Source organism: Nipponia nippon, unplaced genomic scaffold (genome assembly GCF_047370975.1).
Source record: "Nipponia nippon isolate SJK-2023a ecotype South Korea unplaced genomic scaffold, ASM4737097v1 scaffold_2, whole genome shotgun sequence".
In the NCBI taxonomy this organism is placed as follows: domain Eukaryota; kingdom Metazoa; phylum Chordata; class Aves; order Pelecaniformes; family Threskiornithidae; genus Nipponia; species Nipponia nippon.
Window position 1 is genome coordinate 60,814,332 of NW_028262336.1, and position 17,974 is coordinate 60,832,305.

At 50.4% G+C, this 17,974-nt stretch overlaps 1 protein-coding gene across 1 annotated transcript in view; it reads right to left on the reverse strand.

The window, feature by feature from the left end:
- The window catches only part of LONRF2 (LON peptidase N-terminal domain and ring finger 2), a 35,257-nt gene extending 19,872 nt beyond the window's left edge, over positions 1 to 15,385 (reverse strand). The window contains exon 1 of the mRNA XM_087757159.1: positions 14,614 to 15,385. Within this exon, the coding sequence (XP_087613285.1) occupies positions 14,614 to 15,385 (772 nt within the window). The remainder of the gene's footprint in view (positions 1 to 14,613) is intronic.
- Between the last annotated feature and the right edge of the window lie 2,589 nt (positions 15,386 to 17,974).

Here is a 17,974-nt window from a genome sequence, read left to right on the forward strand (position 1 = left end):
CAGTACGCGTGGATTATGAACATCTCAAACATTATTATTCTGTCCTTTCCTGAGGTCTCTATAACACATTTTAAGATAGAAATCTAGCTCCAACATAAAATTTCATAGAACCACAGAAAAACTTTGGCTGATCCATGTTCAGCTTGTCCACCAGAACCTCCAGGTCTATTCTGCAGCGCTGCTGTTGAGCCCAGCCCATCCTGTTGCAGGGGGTTATTCTGTCCCAGGCGCGCTTGCCTTTGCTGAAGTTGGCAAGACTGGTCAGCCCATGTCCCATATTGTTGGTCTGAATGGCAGCCCTGCCCTCCAGCACGCCAAACGCTTCTCCCTCCTCCCGTTTGATGTCACAAACTTGCTGACAGGGCACTCCGCCCACTCATGGAGGCTGTTAACGAGGTGCTGAACTGCGTCAGCCCCATTACCAACACCTGAGCAAGGCCACTGTATGCCATCCATCCAGCAGCCCTCAAGCCATTAACCACCACCCTGTGCCCCTGAAGGTCCAGCCCATCCCAGCTCTACCGCCCCAGCTTGGCCAGGAGGATGCTGCAGCAGCAGCCTTGCAAAAAGAAAAACAAACAAACAAACCAACCAACCAACCACTAAGCCCCAAACAACACTCTTCCCTTTGCCCACGAAAGCAGTTATCTCGTCTTAGGAGATGAGATTTAGGTGCAATTTGCTCTCGGTCACTCTTGTCCTCTGTGTGCCAGGAAAGGCCTGTGGAGGGCTGGAAGCTGGCTGCTGGACAGCGGCAGCTAAGTGCAGTAACCCTTACCCAAACGTGAGTTGGTTGAAACTGTCATAATTGGGATTAAACTTCAAAAAGGTTCCAAGGTGTGCCGAGAGACGGTACTGCCTCATTTCTACAAATTTTAAACTTCACCTCCATGCTAGTTCTGAAGACTTTTCCTGCAAGTGTCACCTCCTGTACGTCCCTATGCAGGGCTCTTGTCTCCGTACCTCTCCTGCTCTCTCCAGCCTGCTTTGGCTTCACTGTTCGCATCTTACTTCGGCACGAGCATCCTAAACACATCCTCAGCAAGAGCACGTTGCCCATACCAAGCCTGGGCACACACCCAAGTGTGCATGGACACACAGAGTAAGTTCTAAGTGCTGCAGGTGCCACTGCTCGTTAAGTTCAAGCACCTACCAGGAGGGATGGCCCAAGCCTACATCCCCCTTCCACCTCCTCCCCTCCCTCGAGCTGACGCTAGCACTCATGCAGCAAACCAGGTTCGCGTGGTTGCACAGAGCACCAGAGCAAAGAATCAATTGACTGAAAGCTAATCCAATAAAAACAAATAAATAAAAAGGTTTAAGAGGATCAGTTTCCCCTCAACTGGTTCACTGTACAACCATGCAAACCCAAGTGCCAGGACAAGGGATGAGAAAGAAAGCAGCAGCAAGGACTACTGCCTTTTCTGGCTGTAGTGTGGACTGATGCCAGATACACTAATTGCAGAATGACATACCAGGGCTGATGCTGCCCCAACGGTCCCAGACAGTCACGGCCAGAGACTATACCTAAAATAAGGAGCTCTGCAAAAGCTAGTTCACACTGTGAGGTTTTTTTTGTTCGGTTTTGGGATTTTGTTTGTTGGTCGGGTTGGGTTTTTTTTAAAATATTACACATGCAGCCTGCTGCAATGATCCACTTTTAGCTGGTAATTCTTAAAAAGACTGTAAGTTAAATGAAATTGAAAACAATTAACCTAAGATCTTCAGAAGCAAGCTTTTTTTTTTTTTCTTTTAGTAGATGCTCCAATATAAAGTTATTTAATTTAGCTACCATTTAAACAGTCTGCGTCTTCTGTTTGTATTAAATACAAGTGCATACTCCGTATTTCCACCCTTGTACCTGCTGCGGGGTGTTTGTGCAGAGTGTGCCGAGGGGGGCAGGGGCAGCACGCAGGGGTCGGGGCAGCACGCAGCCAGGGCAGAGCGCTGGGTGGGGCATTTTCTGGCACCAGGGGGAAAAGGAAAGGAAAGGAAGCGGCGTGAGATGAGGGGGCCGGCGCGCCAGCTTCCGGCTTCTGTTCGCTGCTGCACCCTTCAGCCACGCCGACGCTTCCCAGCGCCTTTCAGCACGGTTCATACATTCGGCAGACTCAGAGAGAAAACGGCTTCATCGGCTCTTTTTCGGGATCTTGTCGCCGCTGCAAAAGTTTTAAGCAAAAAAAAGCCACAATGGCGTGGGAAAGGCTGCAAGTCCTCCCCGAAGCGGAGTCCAAAGGCTCTCGCAACACAAAGGGAAAATAACAAGCTACTGAAAAAAAACCCAAGGCAAACCAGAAAAAGCTACACGTATTCAGGGCTTGCACCTCTTGCTCACCGAGTCTCAATCAGAAAGCGCAAGGTGTGGCCCATCGTAATGAGTAACTGGCAAGGAATATTTAGTTAACTGAGAAAGATGCGGTAAAAAACCCCAGCTTTGCTCAAGTGAGAAGTGTTTAGGAGACTAACAGGTTTCCCATAGGGAGATGAAGCGGCTAGACAAGATGCCGTAGCTGGAGCGGTGCCCAGCCTCCTTCATTCAAGCTCACCCCACTCAGAGACACGGCAGCGCAGCCCGAAAGCTCCGCCGCCTCCGCGCCCGACCCGCACGTCCCCGCATCCCCAGCCTCCTGCTGCTGACGAGACTGTCCCAGGAGGGTCCACAGCTGGTCCCAGGGCAAGGCTAGATGGACTGAAACATCATACTCTCTGTCAGTGGAACTATGGCATCAGCTGGCTGACTCCAACTTAAGAGTATGTGTGGAAGTGATTAGAAAAAGTGAATATCCAGCTACAGCCTAAATAACTACTGGGTTTCTATAAACACTGTGATATCGAGTTGTTCCACGCCACTGCGTGTGCCATGATGAAAAAAATTAGTCACAGAAGGTGGATGGACAGAGCTTGAGGACATACGGAGTTTGTGAACACTGCTAGATGCTGGTATACTATAACAACTGTCAAGTTTATTGGGGGGGGGGTGGGGGGTGGAAAGTAAGTCATACAATAGCCAATAGTTTGTTTTAAAATAATGCACCCATTCTTTCTTCTGGACGTTAAAGAAGAAAATATTTCTTTTATGAAATGACTTATTATTGCAGGCCAAATTAAAAAAGAAAAGCTTAGAGAATTTTGCTGTTTCCACAATACCAGCAGATGGCATTTCCTGAAGCAAACTCTTCTGGGAGCCTGCAGCTGCACAGCAAAATTTATGTCCTTGTCAGCATCACGGATCCACTGCTGAGGCTCCCAGGATCCACCACTGAGGCTCCCAGGCTCTGCGGCTCCGGGCAGCCGGGACAGAGAGACTTCCTCAGAGCCACAGGTCCTGGGAGCTTTCCCACATGGCTCCCTCCCTCCGTCCCAGCCGTAATTCCACGGCAACAGACAAACCCTGGCCTGAGCAGCACCCAGAGCTGAGGGGCTTGGTGGCTCTTCCGCCTCCTGGACCCTCCTTGGGACCACCAAGTATTGCCTACCCTGAGCGTGGTTGCCAGCTTGGATTTTCCAAAATCGTTCACTTTCTGCTCACACTACCTTTGCACTCATTTGCAGATGTTTGCTAGATTGCACTTTTACTTATGCAGAAGCTAACACCCAAAATTACTTTTCCAGATATGCCCAAGCATTCAAGTCAAAAAAAAAAAAAAAAAAAAAAAACACAAACCCCCAAAAAAACCCCAAAAAACAACCTATGCTGCTTGAGTTCAGGAGGCTGACAAGAGAACAAGACTCCCCAAAATCTCCTCGTGCCAGAAAGGCAATTACAGCAATTAGAGAATTCGCCAAAACTGACCGTAGATGACGATAAAAGTTTTACTGTAATAAACTACGCTGAGATTTATTCCAGGAACTCAGCACAGAAAGAACAAGTTGAAAGTTGCTAGAACTCCCTAATCCTCCTTATCTGACATTTCTTCCTAGAAAAGCACGTATTATTCAGATCTATTTCAATCCTAAGCATATTTCCTAAATGCATCAGCAGAAATAGTGTCATTACAAAAACACCTTTCAGTCTTACTAGCAAGAGTCAGCCTGCACAGGACTTCAGGGGAAATTTTTCCCACATTTTAAAAAAAACTTCTGCCCCTGGAGAGAGGAAGAAAATTGGCTTGCTTTGTTACGTTATGCATTCAATTCTGAACAATTCAGTATTGAAAGCCTTTTTATAAGCTTGAAAAATAATATGAAACATTTATTTTCATTTCAGTGAGAAATTAGCAAGATTTAGTAATTAACTGAATAGCAAGCTAGTTTTTCTCCTCCAGACTTCATGCAAGCATGACAAGTCCATGCACAAGAAATGGATCCACAGGGGTTGTTTGGTTGGGGGGCAGGGGAAGGAGCACGCTTGACAAAATAATCAACAGAAGCAGTAAAGACATTCAGGACATCCAAGTAAAACTTCATTCTACAGCAAAGATGAAAAACAAGGTCAGCTTCCCAAAACTGATTAAGAGGGACAATGAACATTATGCATACTTGCAATCAGCAAGACCACATTTTCTCACTTATTAGTCCACCTTAATCGGATTAATAACTGGATTATAAAAAAAAAAAATATTTTCTGAATATCATGGCTCTTCCTCCCTGTATTTACATCGCTGGCAGTCTTCACGAGGTGAAGTAATCAAAGACCCCAGAGGAAGCGCGCAAGAGGTTTTAGCACACAGAGGATGCAAAGGCGGCAGCCTCTTCCTCCGTAAGCCCACTCTGGCAACCAAGCACGCTTCAACTGCGATTAGGAAGCGGACGCTTGCAAGCAGTACTCCGCAGGCAAACGTAACACCTATTTCCACCGGGTGACCAACACCGGCAGACACAGCAGCGTAAGAGTTTAGGAGTTCTTGAAATAGGCTGCAGGGAGGAGGAGGAGGAGCACGGGCACCGCGACCCTCCACGCGGAGCCTGCACCACCAGGCAGCAGCCGGATTGGGCGTGCAAAGGCCTCTTTCCTCATCCACGCTCATGCTGCCCACAGCTGGCATAATAAAACACATCTCCTCCCCTGATAGAGCCTGTCTCCCATCAAGATCTCTTTATTTTCTTTTACCTTCATGCAGATAAGAAGTGTTTTTCTTCATACTCTTCTTCCTTCAGAAGTGCCCATTACGAATTTCAAAAAGCCACCCCAAGCTAAGGTTTTCTCTCCCCTTACCTCCACAGGGAAGCCGATTCAGACGCCACCAGAGAGCTCTAATGCGGCTCGTTTGCACTACACAGCTACAGAGCTGGTCCGTGCCTGACTGGGATTTTGCCTCTACACGCAACCTAAGCGCGCTGAGGTGAAAAAGCAGGAGACGTATTTAAACCAGGGTGGACAAATTAGAGCCACCACTTCACTGGCAGAATTGAAGCTGCAACCCTCTCCCATTGCTGTCCCACCCAAAAATACAGGATATCCACCCACTCACTTCTTTGCCCTGCAGCGTGCTTACCGAGGTGCTCTCTGGTCTGGGGGACAGGGAGACATCAAGAAACTCCCCCGTATTATCACTTCGACTGAAGGAAAGGACACTGGCAACAAATAAGCTGGATTATTCTTAAGAACACACACTTTCAGACTGAATTAACTTCTTTCCAGGCCTCTGTATTTTGCTGTTCAGAAGTCCAGACTTAAGAACACAGATTTTTCCGTGTGTTAGACAAAATGCTTTGGATTCCCAAAGGTTTTATTTCAGGCTCAGTAAGTCCTCAACTAGGAAGCTCCATACATTATTTAAAGCTGGGCTGTCATCACTGCTAAGCACAGCTAATCACTGCTCCCATCATTACTCAGGAGAAACACCGTCAAGGAGGTTATATGCTACCTGGAAGAAGAGCTGCTACAAGGAAGGCGCAGCTAACTTTGCACCCTTGCTTTCATGTTATACCTCTAGCCTCCTGAGGCAGAAGCGTGCCAGACCAATTACATTAACCTACACTTTAGTTTGCATCTCCACAACTGCAAAGCCAGTGATAACCTTCCTTACAAACCCATCAATTGATAAACTGCATGGTACGGCAAAAGTCCTCAATTCAAGAACGTCCCGGTGTAGAGCTAGGTGTAATATATTAGATTGTTGCTCCCTCCTATTCAAATCCTAATCTTTCAACACTTTGCTAGATGCATGCTACTCTTCCCAGATAAAATAGCATGAATCAACACCTCCTCCCTGTATTTTCATTTCCTACTCTACCCTTTGGACATTTGGGCACTGCTTCAGGTGACATACCCCAAGTCCATCTGTGGCTGCTTGGCACTAGTATCATAAAACCATTAAGTACTCAAATGTGACTCACTTTCACGGCTTACTAGTTCTCCCAGCATTTAGTTCGGGGTTCGGGTAAGGTTTCCTACCAAAGCCTCAGTCAGAACTGAAGTATCCTCTCAAACAGCAGGTACAGAGACTGTCCCAAAGCAAGATGCCTACGGATTGACATAACAAGTAAGCTTCAAAACTAAAACACCCCAAGAGGTCAACCCCCTGCCTGATCTCCAAAGCACCTAAGGAAAAGTCCTGACCCCCCCTAGAAACGTGGAGCTGTGGTAGGCGCACATGAACCTGTGATTGCAAGGAGACTCCAAAGACACATGCTTCGCAGCCAGGCGGCACCAGCCAAGTAGGTCTGCCATGACCAGAGTTAACAAGGTCAATTCACAGCCAGATATTCTATCGTAATACCACTTTACCAGTGATAACCCACTTGCCCTCTTCATCACGATCAGTACATAAGCTACATTTCTACCGTTACTCTTCAGGTCTCTAGAACCTTCTCTTTTTCCAGTTAAAGTTTATTTCAGCCCAGAATTTCTGACTCTCTGCAAGTTGAAAAAAGGACCTTCTTGTTTCTCAGTTATTACCTCACTGCTTCTGTCCTCAAATAGAGCTGATCACTTAATACATTTGTGAAAGAGGAAAGGAGTAGTGCGGTATCCTACTAATTTTAAGGTTAGGAAGCACAAGTCAGTTCTATAAATGTCTTCTTCCAAAAGCAAAAGACATCCTGTTACACTTCATCACAGCAAAAGAAAGAATATGCTGTTTGAAGAGACTTAAAAAATTCTTCAGAATTTCTGATACATAGGTGTAGTTCGTTCTCTAGGACTGCTGAAGTAGTTCAATTATTTATAGGAAATTGCATCTGGGTTACATCCATGGGGGGGAGGAATACTCACCCTACCTTAAGTGGTACATAACTGTACACGAGCAGTGTTAGCTACCTAAAAAAAAAAACCCAAAAAACACCCAAAGACTGTCTACTATGCATCATGCTGCCTCCTCCCCTTCATGCCCATGATGGATAAGCCTCGGGTCTGCCACGGCCATAGTCTTGCAGCCCTGCAAAGCCTCTGCCTTCAGCAAACCCTCTGCAAGCTGGCAAAACTGCCAGAGATCCAACTACAGGATCTGAGCTTTCAACTGCAAGCTCTTTACAAATCAGGAGTAATACGAGCTCCTGCTCCAAAGTACTTGACACGTTGCCAGTGGTGTCATATATGAAGTATTTACTACTATTTTTCAAGCACTACCTCAGTAAAAAAAAAAAAAAAGGGGGGGGGAGTTGGCTGAGGGACAGAAGTCTGCAAAATATTTTAAGTTTAAAAATAACACTCAGACTACTGCAACAGTCTCTAGGTAACCCTGACTCCTACTTTTACACGTTTTTCTGCCCCTGTAAAACAGAACAAACAGGTTTTGGAGACATGCTTTAAGCAGATTCCAAGAGGCGCTTTTACAGAGGGATGGGAAAATTCCTTTTTTAGCACAAATCCTCTAAGCAGCAAGCATCTACTATTTTTTGTAGCATGTAATTTCAGAAAGACTACCTCTCATTCTTCACTTAGAAGTCACACTTTCCTTTAGGAGCTACAAAATTAAATATTCTTCTGATAAATTATTGAAATGACTGAACCATTTGCTCTTCCAGGAGTCATGACAGCTGTCTACCATGGCTTTTTTTTTTTTTTTTTTAAATGGCTGGTACAACATCAAAGACTTACTTCTTTACTACTGGAAATTGTTCCCAAGACCCTGTGAGGAAGGAAGATTCGGTCAACCTCTTTTTTACCTCATCAGAAAAAGACAACCGACCTTATCTTCTAACAGCAATCTTCTAGAAATAGTGTACAAAAGAAGAGAACATTAAAGGGTACTTAATACACATAATTCACATATAGGTGCATGTGGACTCTCTCTAGTGGTTTTCTTTGAACAACACTACTTCAGTGCAAGCGCATTGCTAAGGAGTGTAAGTTCTTAGAAAACAGCAGCAGAATTAATAGAACGCATACTACGGCATCAGTCACCTTTATAAAAATTTAAGCATGGCTTTCTAAAGAGAGTTCAGCAGCTTGCCTTTGCAGAAAGGGACTCTCTGCTTCTTCTGACCTTGACCCATGACTAACACAGAAACCCTTCAACCATCAGGTCTGCAGTAAGATAGCACCAAGAGGACGTCCCACCACCCCACCAAGAAATTCTGATCATCTTTTTCCCCCTTATTTGAAACAACTCAGAAGCAGGCTCAGAAGGAAAGTGTCCCAGCAAGTAATTTTTGAGGCATGGCAAAACGCTTGCCCATAGCTATCTTACTTATGGCTGTAAGCACTCAGCCCAACTCCAGGAATGCCTGGTTGGAAGTTTACCTATGCCATGCTCTCCAGGGAGCAGCGCAACCCGGCAACCTGGCATTTACCTAGTAGGAAAATTCTGGGCAGTTCTCTTGAATCCACTTGCACTGAAACACCATTCAAAATAAGAAGGTCCATAGCTTTAACAGCTTGAGAACCAGTACGGAAGGTCAAGAGATGCAGCAAGACATGTTTACTTTCTATGTACAACACTACTAGGTTTTTTTACGTGTTTAAGAGTTACCAATGTGAAGGGGAGATGGAAGGGAAGAAAAAGCCAAAGACAGGCATCAACTACCCACCTATCTAGGCAGTATGCCAAGAGTAGTGTAACTGAATTTGCTTGCAAAGACACTGACGTGAACAACAGTCTATAGAGACCAGAGGACATAAGACAGGACAAGGCGGCCATGACGGTTCGCACATACTTTATACTGAGGTCAAACAATCCCACTTGCTACCCAAGCAAAGCAGCAGCCACAATCTCAGGAACGCGGAGGCAGCACCAAGCCCTTCACCACATAAACTCAATGCTTGGCACGGGAGGGCCATGGGGGTACGGTGACCTCAAGGCGGTGAACCCCCAGCACGCTACCTAAAACAGCCCAGTGAGCAAGGCTGGGTAGTGGGAACCGGCACTGAACTACCATCCCAAGAGGCTCCGTCTGCCTGACGATAGGTGTATTTTGGCCTGAGACCTCATCCTTGCAAGCCTGATGTTCCCTTTATAGCTCTTTCCTACTGCCTCCTGGCCTGCACTGCCCCCTTAATTCAATTCTTATGAAGAGAGAATTTGGAAGGCGCCAGATAAATTTCCATGAATTGCTTGACCACAAAATAAATTAGTGCTGAGTGGCCACATTAAGCTTTCTTTTGGATCAGGCCAATTATGGTGAACCTCGGCTGGGATGAGGAAGGAGAAACCTCTCTCCCTCAAGGTCGGGCCAAGAGAGGTAGATCTTCCTCTTTCCACCAAAGCTCAAGAAAGCTCCTACACTTTGTTTCTAGCACCGCCCCGCACACCACCTTGTAGGCTGGGGGTCAGCGTGCAGCTATCCACCCCAGGAGATGAGAGACAGAGCACCTCCGGCAGCATCTCCCTCACTTGCTCTGCGGCACGCTACCTCTGACACTGTGTCGGGCTTGATACAAACTCGCCTCCTCTCCTTGGCCTTTCCCGGGACATTCTTTACCCACTGGAAACAGAGATCCGCACAGAGGGCTTGGGAAGAAAAGGCCCCCTTTGCACATATATCCATCATTAACTCCAACATGTTTTAAAACTCTGATACAGCTGAGCTTTATCTCTCACAAACTTCTTCTGAGCCCCCTAAGGGGAAAAAAATTAAAACACTGGGCAATTTGAGCAGCTACGTGAAACCTACTTGTGCTCGGAAAGAGCCCATCACACCAGAAGTAAACACAACCACTCCGGGGGATCGCTGCGGCTTTTACCACTCTCCGGAGACAGCGACGCTTCTCAGGCTTGGCAGACTCCAAAGGGATGCTTTGCAGCTGTGCGCAATTACACGCCGGAGCCAATGTGCCTCATATAGAAACAAGGTGTCCTGGCACACTGGTGTCCAGACACAATGTGTGCCACTGCCCTGGAAGCCAGACACGATTGCAGAGCACGCAGCAGGCAAGCAAGCACCTTCTTCATTGGGCCCTGGGAGCCGGGGCATAGTCGTCCCTCCTCGCCCAAAGGAGCTCGGTCGGAATTAGGGTCGGGCGGGTGCAGCGGGGGGACAGCCCTTCCCAGCAGAGCCACAGCCCTGTGCGCTGGCATGAGAGACCACCGGAGACCTGGAACCGCAACAGAGCTCAGGAACCAGCGCCGTTACAAAAACGGCAGCAGCAAGCATCGGAGGACTGCACCGCTGGGCTTTTTATCTCCAAGCAGGCATCTTCAGTCTTATTTACAGGAAAGGCACAGGATGCCAAGAGGCTGTCTCAGTATGAAGAAGGGCACAGAGAAGAGCCAGCTGAAGGCACGAGCCACTGCCACCCAAACCCCCTCATACTCTGCGTGTGTGTTTGCTTACGAGTGCGCCCTCACCCCAAGGAGAGCTTGGTCTCCTTCAGAGCCATAAAGCATCTAATTTTAAAACCAGCAGACTAGCACAAAGTGTACACTAGGCTCCTATTTGGCCTGCACAAGACAGAGTATTTTTTGATAAATACTGTTGCCTAAGAGTGAACTTTGTTGTCATGCTCCCACCCCCTTCATGATACAGTCTTTGGCCATATAAAGTTATGCATGGTACTTGGGAAAAGCCCTCTTCATTATCTTCCCTATGAAGCAACAGCCACCTGCTACCTCTGTAATTGGGAATCGCTTTCTAGAATAAAAAAAATCCAAAACACGCTCCCAAAAGCATATCCTCAAAATACCTACATTAATTTGTCACCGAAATCTAGCTTCCTACACTTTCAGACATACAGCTTAAAGGGTCCGTAAACCCGGATACACAGAAACAACCATACTCCTCCCAAGCACAGTCCCTCCAGAGAGCATCTCCACCAGAGAGCAGGAGGTGAGATGAAAAAGGGTGCAGAAAGCATCTACTGCACAAAAAAGCCCCAAAACCAAACGAAAAGAAAAAAAAAAAAAAAAACACCAAACCAACCCTGCATGCGTATCTGGTAATATATTTCAGTTTAATTGACCTAAGAGGTCACATAATCAGACAAGCAGTTAGAAAAGAAGGGATGGCAGAGAAGAGGCCTACCTCTGATAGCCCAGCTCTCTGAATTTTATCGGTGTGGGGAACAGCCCCGAGAGCAAGATTTGGACAATACTTGATCTTATGATGGCTGAACAGCATAAAGCTTGGCACAAAGAGCGATCCAGCTGGAAACAAACGCTTCCTTTCAAGCAGCCTGACATGTGCTTGCTTTGAAGCTGTGGTAATTAGATACCTTGCAATAATGAGGGATCTATTCCAATGTCTATGGCAGCAAAGAAAGCCAGCGACTTTGTTTAAAACAGCAGAGATCACCAAGCTGTGGGCATCTCAAGAGGACTAGAAGGATCAAATAGTAAAGCTCATTTTCTTAAAAACAACAAAAAAACCCACACAACCGCACCCGAATCCATAGCAGACTTTCAGAGCGAACACAGGAGCAGCGCAGGCATCGTAGATCCGAGAGGCAAGGACAAAAGATGAACGTGCTTGCTAAGACTAACCTTTTGCAAGACTAACTAGTTCAACTGGAAAAAGTTGACAACTTGAAGGCATGCAGACCTCTTCTGAGACCTGGAATTAGGAGCAGATACTCCAGATTGTACTGGAAGTAAGTGTACTGGCTATACGACAGGAGCCTTTTATAGTTTAGACTTGAAGGACCTCGAGAACTAAAATGCAAATCAGAAGACAGAAGGTCGCAACCAGGATGAGAGACATGATAGGTAACTGGAAAACTTGCTTTAATATTACATCACACAAAACCAGTTGTTGCAGATGGAGCAGGAAAGTACTCCACAAGAAACATCAGTAAAAAAACCCCACTGAACTGTGCGTCCTGCCAAGAAGCCTGGAGTTTTACCTAACTTGATACAGCAACTGTCTAATCAACGTGTTCATGTGCCCTCAGTCTCTGAAAAGAAATGAAAAGGATACCCACGCCCTTGACTCTCAATAGCAACACATAAGCATTTGGAGGTTAAAAAAAGCAGTTATTTCCTCACACTTTAAAAGCCTTCAATACCTGACAGTGGTTCATAAGTATTTCAAGTTGCCCATATGCTAGCACTTAAGAGGTCCTGAACAGTTAGAAAACAGCCGTGTTTTCCTCCTTTTTTTTTTTTCTTCCTCTTTTTAACTGCAATACTTGGCTGGAAAGCAAGAAGGCAAGTCCAGCAAGCCAAAAGGCAGTACCTGATAAGCATGTGGTAAGAATTTCAGAACACGTGGCTCAGACAGGAGTTCGACCTGCGAGAAATGGCACGGGCACACACGAAACAGGAAAAAAGGTGAAGGGCTGGGGGGTGGGCTGTCCTTCAGCAACAGGAATTTGGATCCACTGCTGGGATGTTACAACATGTCAGCCTATGGTTTTAGGATTTCAAAATCTAGCATGATATCTGCTATTATTTTTAATTAGAATTTAAAAAAAAAAATCTTATTAAGCAATTTTAGCGTCACTGACAAGAGCGAACAGTTTCTGAACAGATTCCCAGCGTGCTTGGGAAATCGCAGAAGACAGAAATAAAGACACTGCAAGGGACTTATCTGGAGGCCCTGACGCACGGGAGCCGCGGCTGGAGATAGGTGCTGCCGGGACAGGAGGGGGAAGGACAGGCTGTGCGAGAGCGCGAGCAGCGCGCCAGGGTCTTCCCTCTCCTTTCACCCCCATGCAGACACAGCAAGAAGCACGTGTGACAGCGAGACATAGTTCTCTCAAAATCCTATCAAGCACTTATTTCATTGACGAGATGCTATTTTCTCCAGCAGTGGGACCCTGAACCCAAAACTTTGAGAGGCTCCAATACTGAAAACTCACCACGTCCACCAGTGACCTACATCGAGCCTCTCCCCTCCTGCTTCACCTTCCTTCTTGAGCTCTCCGTCCTGCCCTACTTTAATAGAGATTACTTCAGCTAAACCGCGTAATAGTTTTACTGAGAGGACTCAGCTAGGACTGCAACTTAGAAACATCTAGCTGGAAAAGGGGAATAAATAGCCAAACTAACGGTTTCCACGGCCAACGTCAGCTGCGAGGCGACCGTACGCTATGCTGTCCCAGGCTCGCGTATCTCAGATGCCCATCATGCAACCGCGGCAAAAAATGAAAGCGAGTCAGGGACTAGCATAATGGTGTGTTTCTCTCCACAGCAGCCAGCAAAAGAGTAAGAAAAAAAATCACAGCCATTTATCCCTAGATGTGAAAACTAGGAACAAGGAAAGCAATTTTACTCAAAGTAGGGAAGGAGCTGTTCAAGAGAAGAGGCACAGTTTTCCCTACATTTGCCCTCCGAAGAGATTTACCCTCTTAAAGGGTTTCATCTCTTTTAACACGACCGAGGCTTTTTGCCCCCTTCCTCCCCAAGTAAAGCGGACATCTATCACGCTCAGGCCGGAGGAGCGGCAGATCCCGGGGGATTTGCTGAGATCTTCCCAGCTCCATCCCTCTCTCCAGGCGCCTGGAGAGCGAGGGAGCTGCACCACCCCCGCCGCTCGCAGGGAGCACGCACACACGCATTACTACAAGGCTACAACCGAGCGAGCAGGACCCACCTACTACTCGGCACAGAGACTGAAAACAACCCGGGTTTGATAAACTAAGGCTGCCATCGGTTTGGCAGAGGAGGAAGGCTAGACCGTGCCTTTATTTTTATTCAAACCCGGGCTCTTCAGAGAATACTTTGCACAGAGAAATACCGCATTCCTATAAAGGTTACGCTCAAAACATGGGCAGGCGATCTCCACAAGTCAAAATGCAGATTTATCTTGCACAGTGTAAGATAAAGGAAATTTTGTGAGCCTTTACGCCTATTGACATTTCATTAGGTGGTTTCAAAGGCTGCGTTTTGCTGAAGATGCAACTGCGCGTAGCGGAATGAATCCGATCCAGACACCGATTCCTTCCACGAAGCCGCGGTAGGGCTTGACGCGACCACTGCTGCCTGTCCTTTACTAAAAGATGGTTTCCCCACAAATAGGAAAGCGGGTTTTCTAGAAATACTGCATAATGAGTCATCGACTGCAGGCAGTGAAACGCCAGGCACCTTCTGAGCAAGGACAAAAATAACAGCGGAACAAAAATAGCCATTCACGGGGGGGGGGGGAGGGGACCCGCTGGGAGGATTCATTCTCAAAACTTCCCCCAGGTGCCCTCTCCCACCATTCACCACAGGTCCCCTCCCCGCCCGGCTGCCGCGGGTGGCGGGGCGGCCCGGGGGCCGGCGGGCAGCGCTGCCCCGCTACACACACACACACACCCCCCTCCGCCGCCGCCCCCTCCCGCTCCGCTCCGCTCCCCCCGCCGCCGCCGCTCACCCGTCTCCAGGGCCTGGTTGTACTTCTCCAGGGCGGCCGGCAGCTCCTGGCGCTCCCGCAGCGCGTCGCCCTCGGCGCGGAGCCGCCGCGCCCGGCTCTCGGGGCCGAACCACTTGTGCAGCAGGTTGCCCAGCACCACGTTGACCCGCGGGCGGGCGGCGGCGGCGGGCGACGGCGGCGAGGCGGCGGCGGCGGGGCCGGTCTCGGCGGGGCGGCGCGGGCGGTGGCAGCGGCCGCAGTCGCCGGGCTCGGCGCAGCGGCGGCAGTGGGTGTGCCCGCAGTGCAGGGTCACCGGCTCGCACAGCAGCCGCCGGCAGAGCGGGCAGGCGAAGAGCTCGGGCGGGCGGCAGCACGCCGGGTCGCCCAGCCCCTCGCCCTCCGCCCCGCCGCCGAGTCCGCCGCTCCTCCAGGGCGGCAGGCGCAGCTCCTTGTCGCGGATGCTGAGGGCGAAGCTCTCGGCCAGCTCCCGCAGCTCCTCGGGCCGCAGCCGCGCCAGCCGCGCCGCCGCGCCGTAGGCGTCCAGCGCCTCGGCCATGCGGCCGGCCCGGGCCAGCGCGTCGGCGCGGCGGAGGCACAGGCCCCGCTCGGGCTGCGGCAGCCCCGCCAGCTCCGAGCCGTAGATCTCGGCCGCCAGCTCGAAGTTGCCGCCGCGGAAGGCCTCCTCCGCCACCTGCAGCATCTCGGCGCAGGGCCCCCCCGCCGCCGCGGTAGCGGACCCGGCCCCGGCCCCGGCGGCGGGGGGCAGCGCGCAGGGCCCCGGGCCCAGCTCCATGCCCGCGCGGCGCCGCCGGCCCCGGGCCGCTCTACTCCATGCCGGGCCCGCGGCGCTGCCGACTCCGGCTCCTTCCTGGGAGGGGACGGCGACGGAAGGGAGGGAGGGAGGGAGGGGGCGGGTCACATCGCTGCAGCAGGGGGGCGGCTCCCGGGCGGGGAGGACGGCGGAGGGGCGGGGGGGAGACGGGGGGCGGCTCGCACCGCCCCCGCGGGCCCGGCTCCCGGCTTATGTAAGGGGCGGCCGGTTGTGTAAGCCGCCTCCGGCCGCCCTCCCCCGGGGCGGCGGGGCCGGGGGAGCGCTCCCGCCCGCCCGCCCGCCGCCAGGTGCCGGTGCCGCACGTGCCCGCCCGCCGCCGCGCTGCCCCGCCCGCACGTGCGCCCGGCCCGCCGGCGCCGGCGGCTCCCTGCGGGAGCGGAGCGGGGGGGGGGGGGTCCGCTGTGCGGCTCCTGCGGGGCTCAGCCCCTTCCTTCCCGTTTCCTGGTGCCCGGCCGCAGCCGCTGCCTCGCCGGGGCTCCGCTCCCCTCCCCTCCCCTCCCCGCCCCGCCCGCCGGGCGCGGCTGCGGTGCCGCCGCCGCCGGGACCCCCCGGCGCCGCCCGGCTGCCGGGCGCGGCCCCTCGGCGTCGGGCGGGCAGCCCCGCGCGGGGCTGGGGGCGTGCGATCGGTTATTGTGCGGCCGTGTTCCCCGGTCCCCGAGGAAGCGAGCACGTGCCCTCTCTTCGATAAATTAAAAAAAAAAAAAAAAAAAATTCCCAAACCTCACAACTCTCAGAAAAAATCCTTTTCTGTAAAGCGGCAGCCTTGCCAGCTCAGCTTGGGATCCGCGAGTCGTGCTGAGCGCTGGCTTGTGCATCGGCAGCAACAATAAAGATAATGCAGCTGGAAGTTAGTTAATCATGCGTGAGTCAGAAAGGAATCCCAGCTCGCTCTGCAGGAATAACAGGAGTAAAAAAAAAAAAAAAAAAAAAATAGGCAGCGTTTATTTTAGGCACAGCTGTAAACAAAGCGTTCGGAGGAGTGGAGAGGCTGTCAGCCGAGCCAGGAGGTACCCTGGGTTCTTGGATTGCAGCTGGACAGTGGAGGGTACTCTGGTTTTTGCCTCTCTCCTGCTAGGCCTTAAGCCCCCACGCGACGGCCTCTTAGCCCATTAGGAAAATCTCATTCCTTAATTATTATACCAATTAGTCTTTATAGTATGAAATTGTACCAACTTTCTTAATGGTATGAAATTGTATTAACTTTCTTAAGGTATATATAGTTTACATCACATACTGCATAGCCATGCTGAAGTAAGCATCAAATGTTCACGGTGAAGTAAGCGTGGCAAAGGACTCGAGCGCGTGGCAAAGGACTCCAGCTCGTGGCAAGGAGAGCCAGGACAGCCCCCACCCGGAACACAAGGACTTTTGTTCCTCGGAATCTCAAAGCCATCCACGAAGGATAAAGGATACCCCTGGACTACTGAGGTAATGCCAACGTTCCAGCCCCTCCGACATCTCTGTGAAACCCTCCCTTTATCTGGCGTCAGAGATCAGAAGCGGTAGCAAGACTGACTCCAGGGATGTCTAGATCAATAAAGAAGCAGGTGGATGATGGCGGTGGAACTATCGTTGCTTTGCAAAACAGTGTGTGTGCCTTAAGTTGTTCCACCACTTAACCATTTTGCACTATTAACGTTTCTAATAATGGTTCTTTGAGCAATGCTCACCGGTCCCGCGCTTGCACCACCCTCCTTGGCTCAAGGGTTCTGCCCAGAAGCCAACCTCAGCATCCCGTCAGTTTTTCATCATTCCTGAAATTTTCACTTGGAATTACGATGGGATTGAATCCCGTTGCCATTTTATCAAAGTCAGCTGGGGGACACGATCCATCACGTAGAGGACAGGAGCGGTGTGACTAGTTCTGCTCTGCCGTACCAAGGACAAGCCACGGGATCTTGGACGGACGATGAAAACGTGGGCTCACCACTTGAGCCACCCCCCAGCGCCATTCTCTGGTTACTGGGACCCTGACAAGGAGTGGCAGCGTTTTTGCTGATTGCTCCCGTCCCGCTCCCCCGGCCATGGGGTGCTTTGGCGGGGAAGTCCCCAGCAGCCCTCCTCGCTTTCCTGCGGGAGGAGGGAGCAGGCCAGTCCGTCCTGCCACGCCGCTTCTCCCCACGTGTCCCAGGATTGCTGCGTGAGGGCCCTTCACCTCCAGCCGTCCCTTCTGACGGGGGGACACCGGCGCGGGTGGCGGTACTGAACGCGGCCAGCCAGCCCCTCCGCTCACTGCTGCGCTTGCGTCGTGCCGTGCCGGCGTGCCGGGAGGGCCGCGGTCCTTTCCTCATCAACGCTTAGCAGGTGCTTCTAAAAGAACCTACCGCTAATTGAGGCTACTACTTTATTTAGCAACACGATCAATAGCCTCTTGGCATGCAGCCTCTATTTTTTCCAAGACATCTGTTTGCAAGGGAACAAAATTACCTCGCTGCTGTTCAAACTGACTCAGCGTGCCATCTTTTTCCTTCCTCCCAGGTTCAGAGCTGCTTTCCACCAGCGTCTGAGCACATGTCTGTCACTCTTCTCCTCGGTGCCTATTTTGGGGCC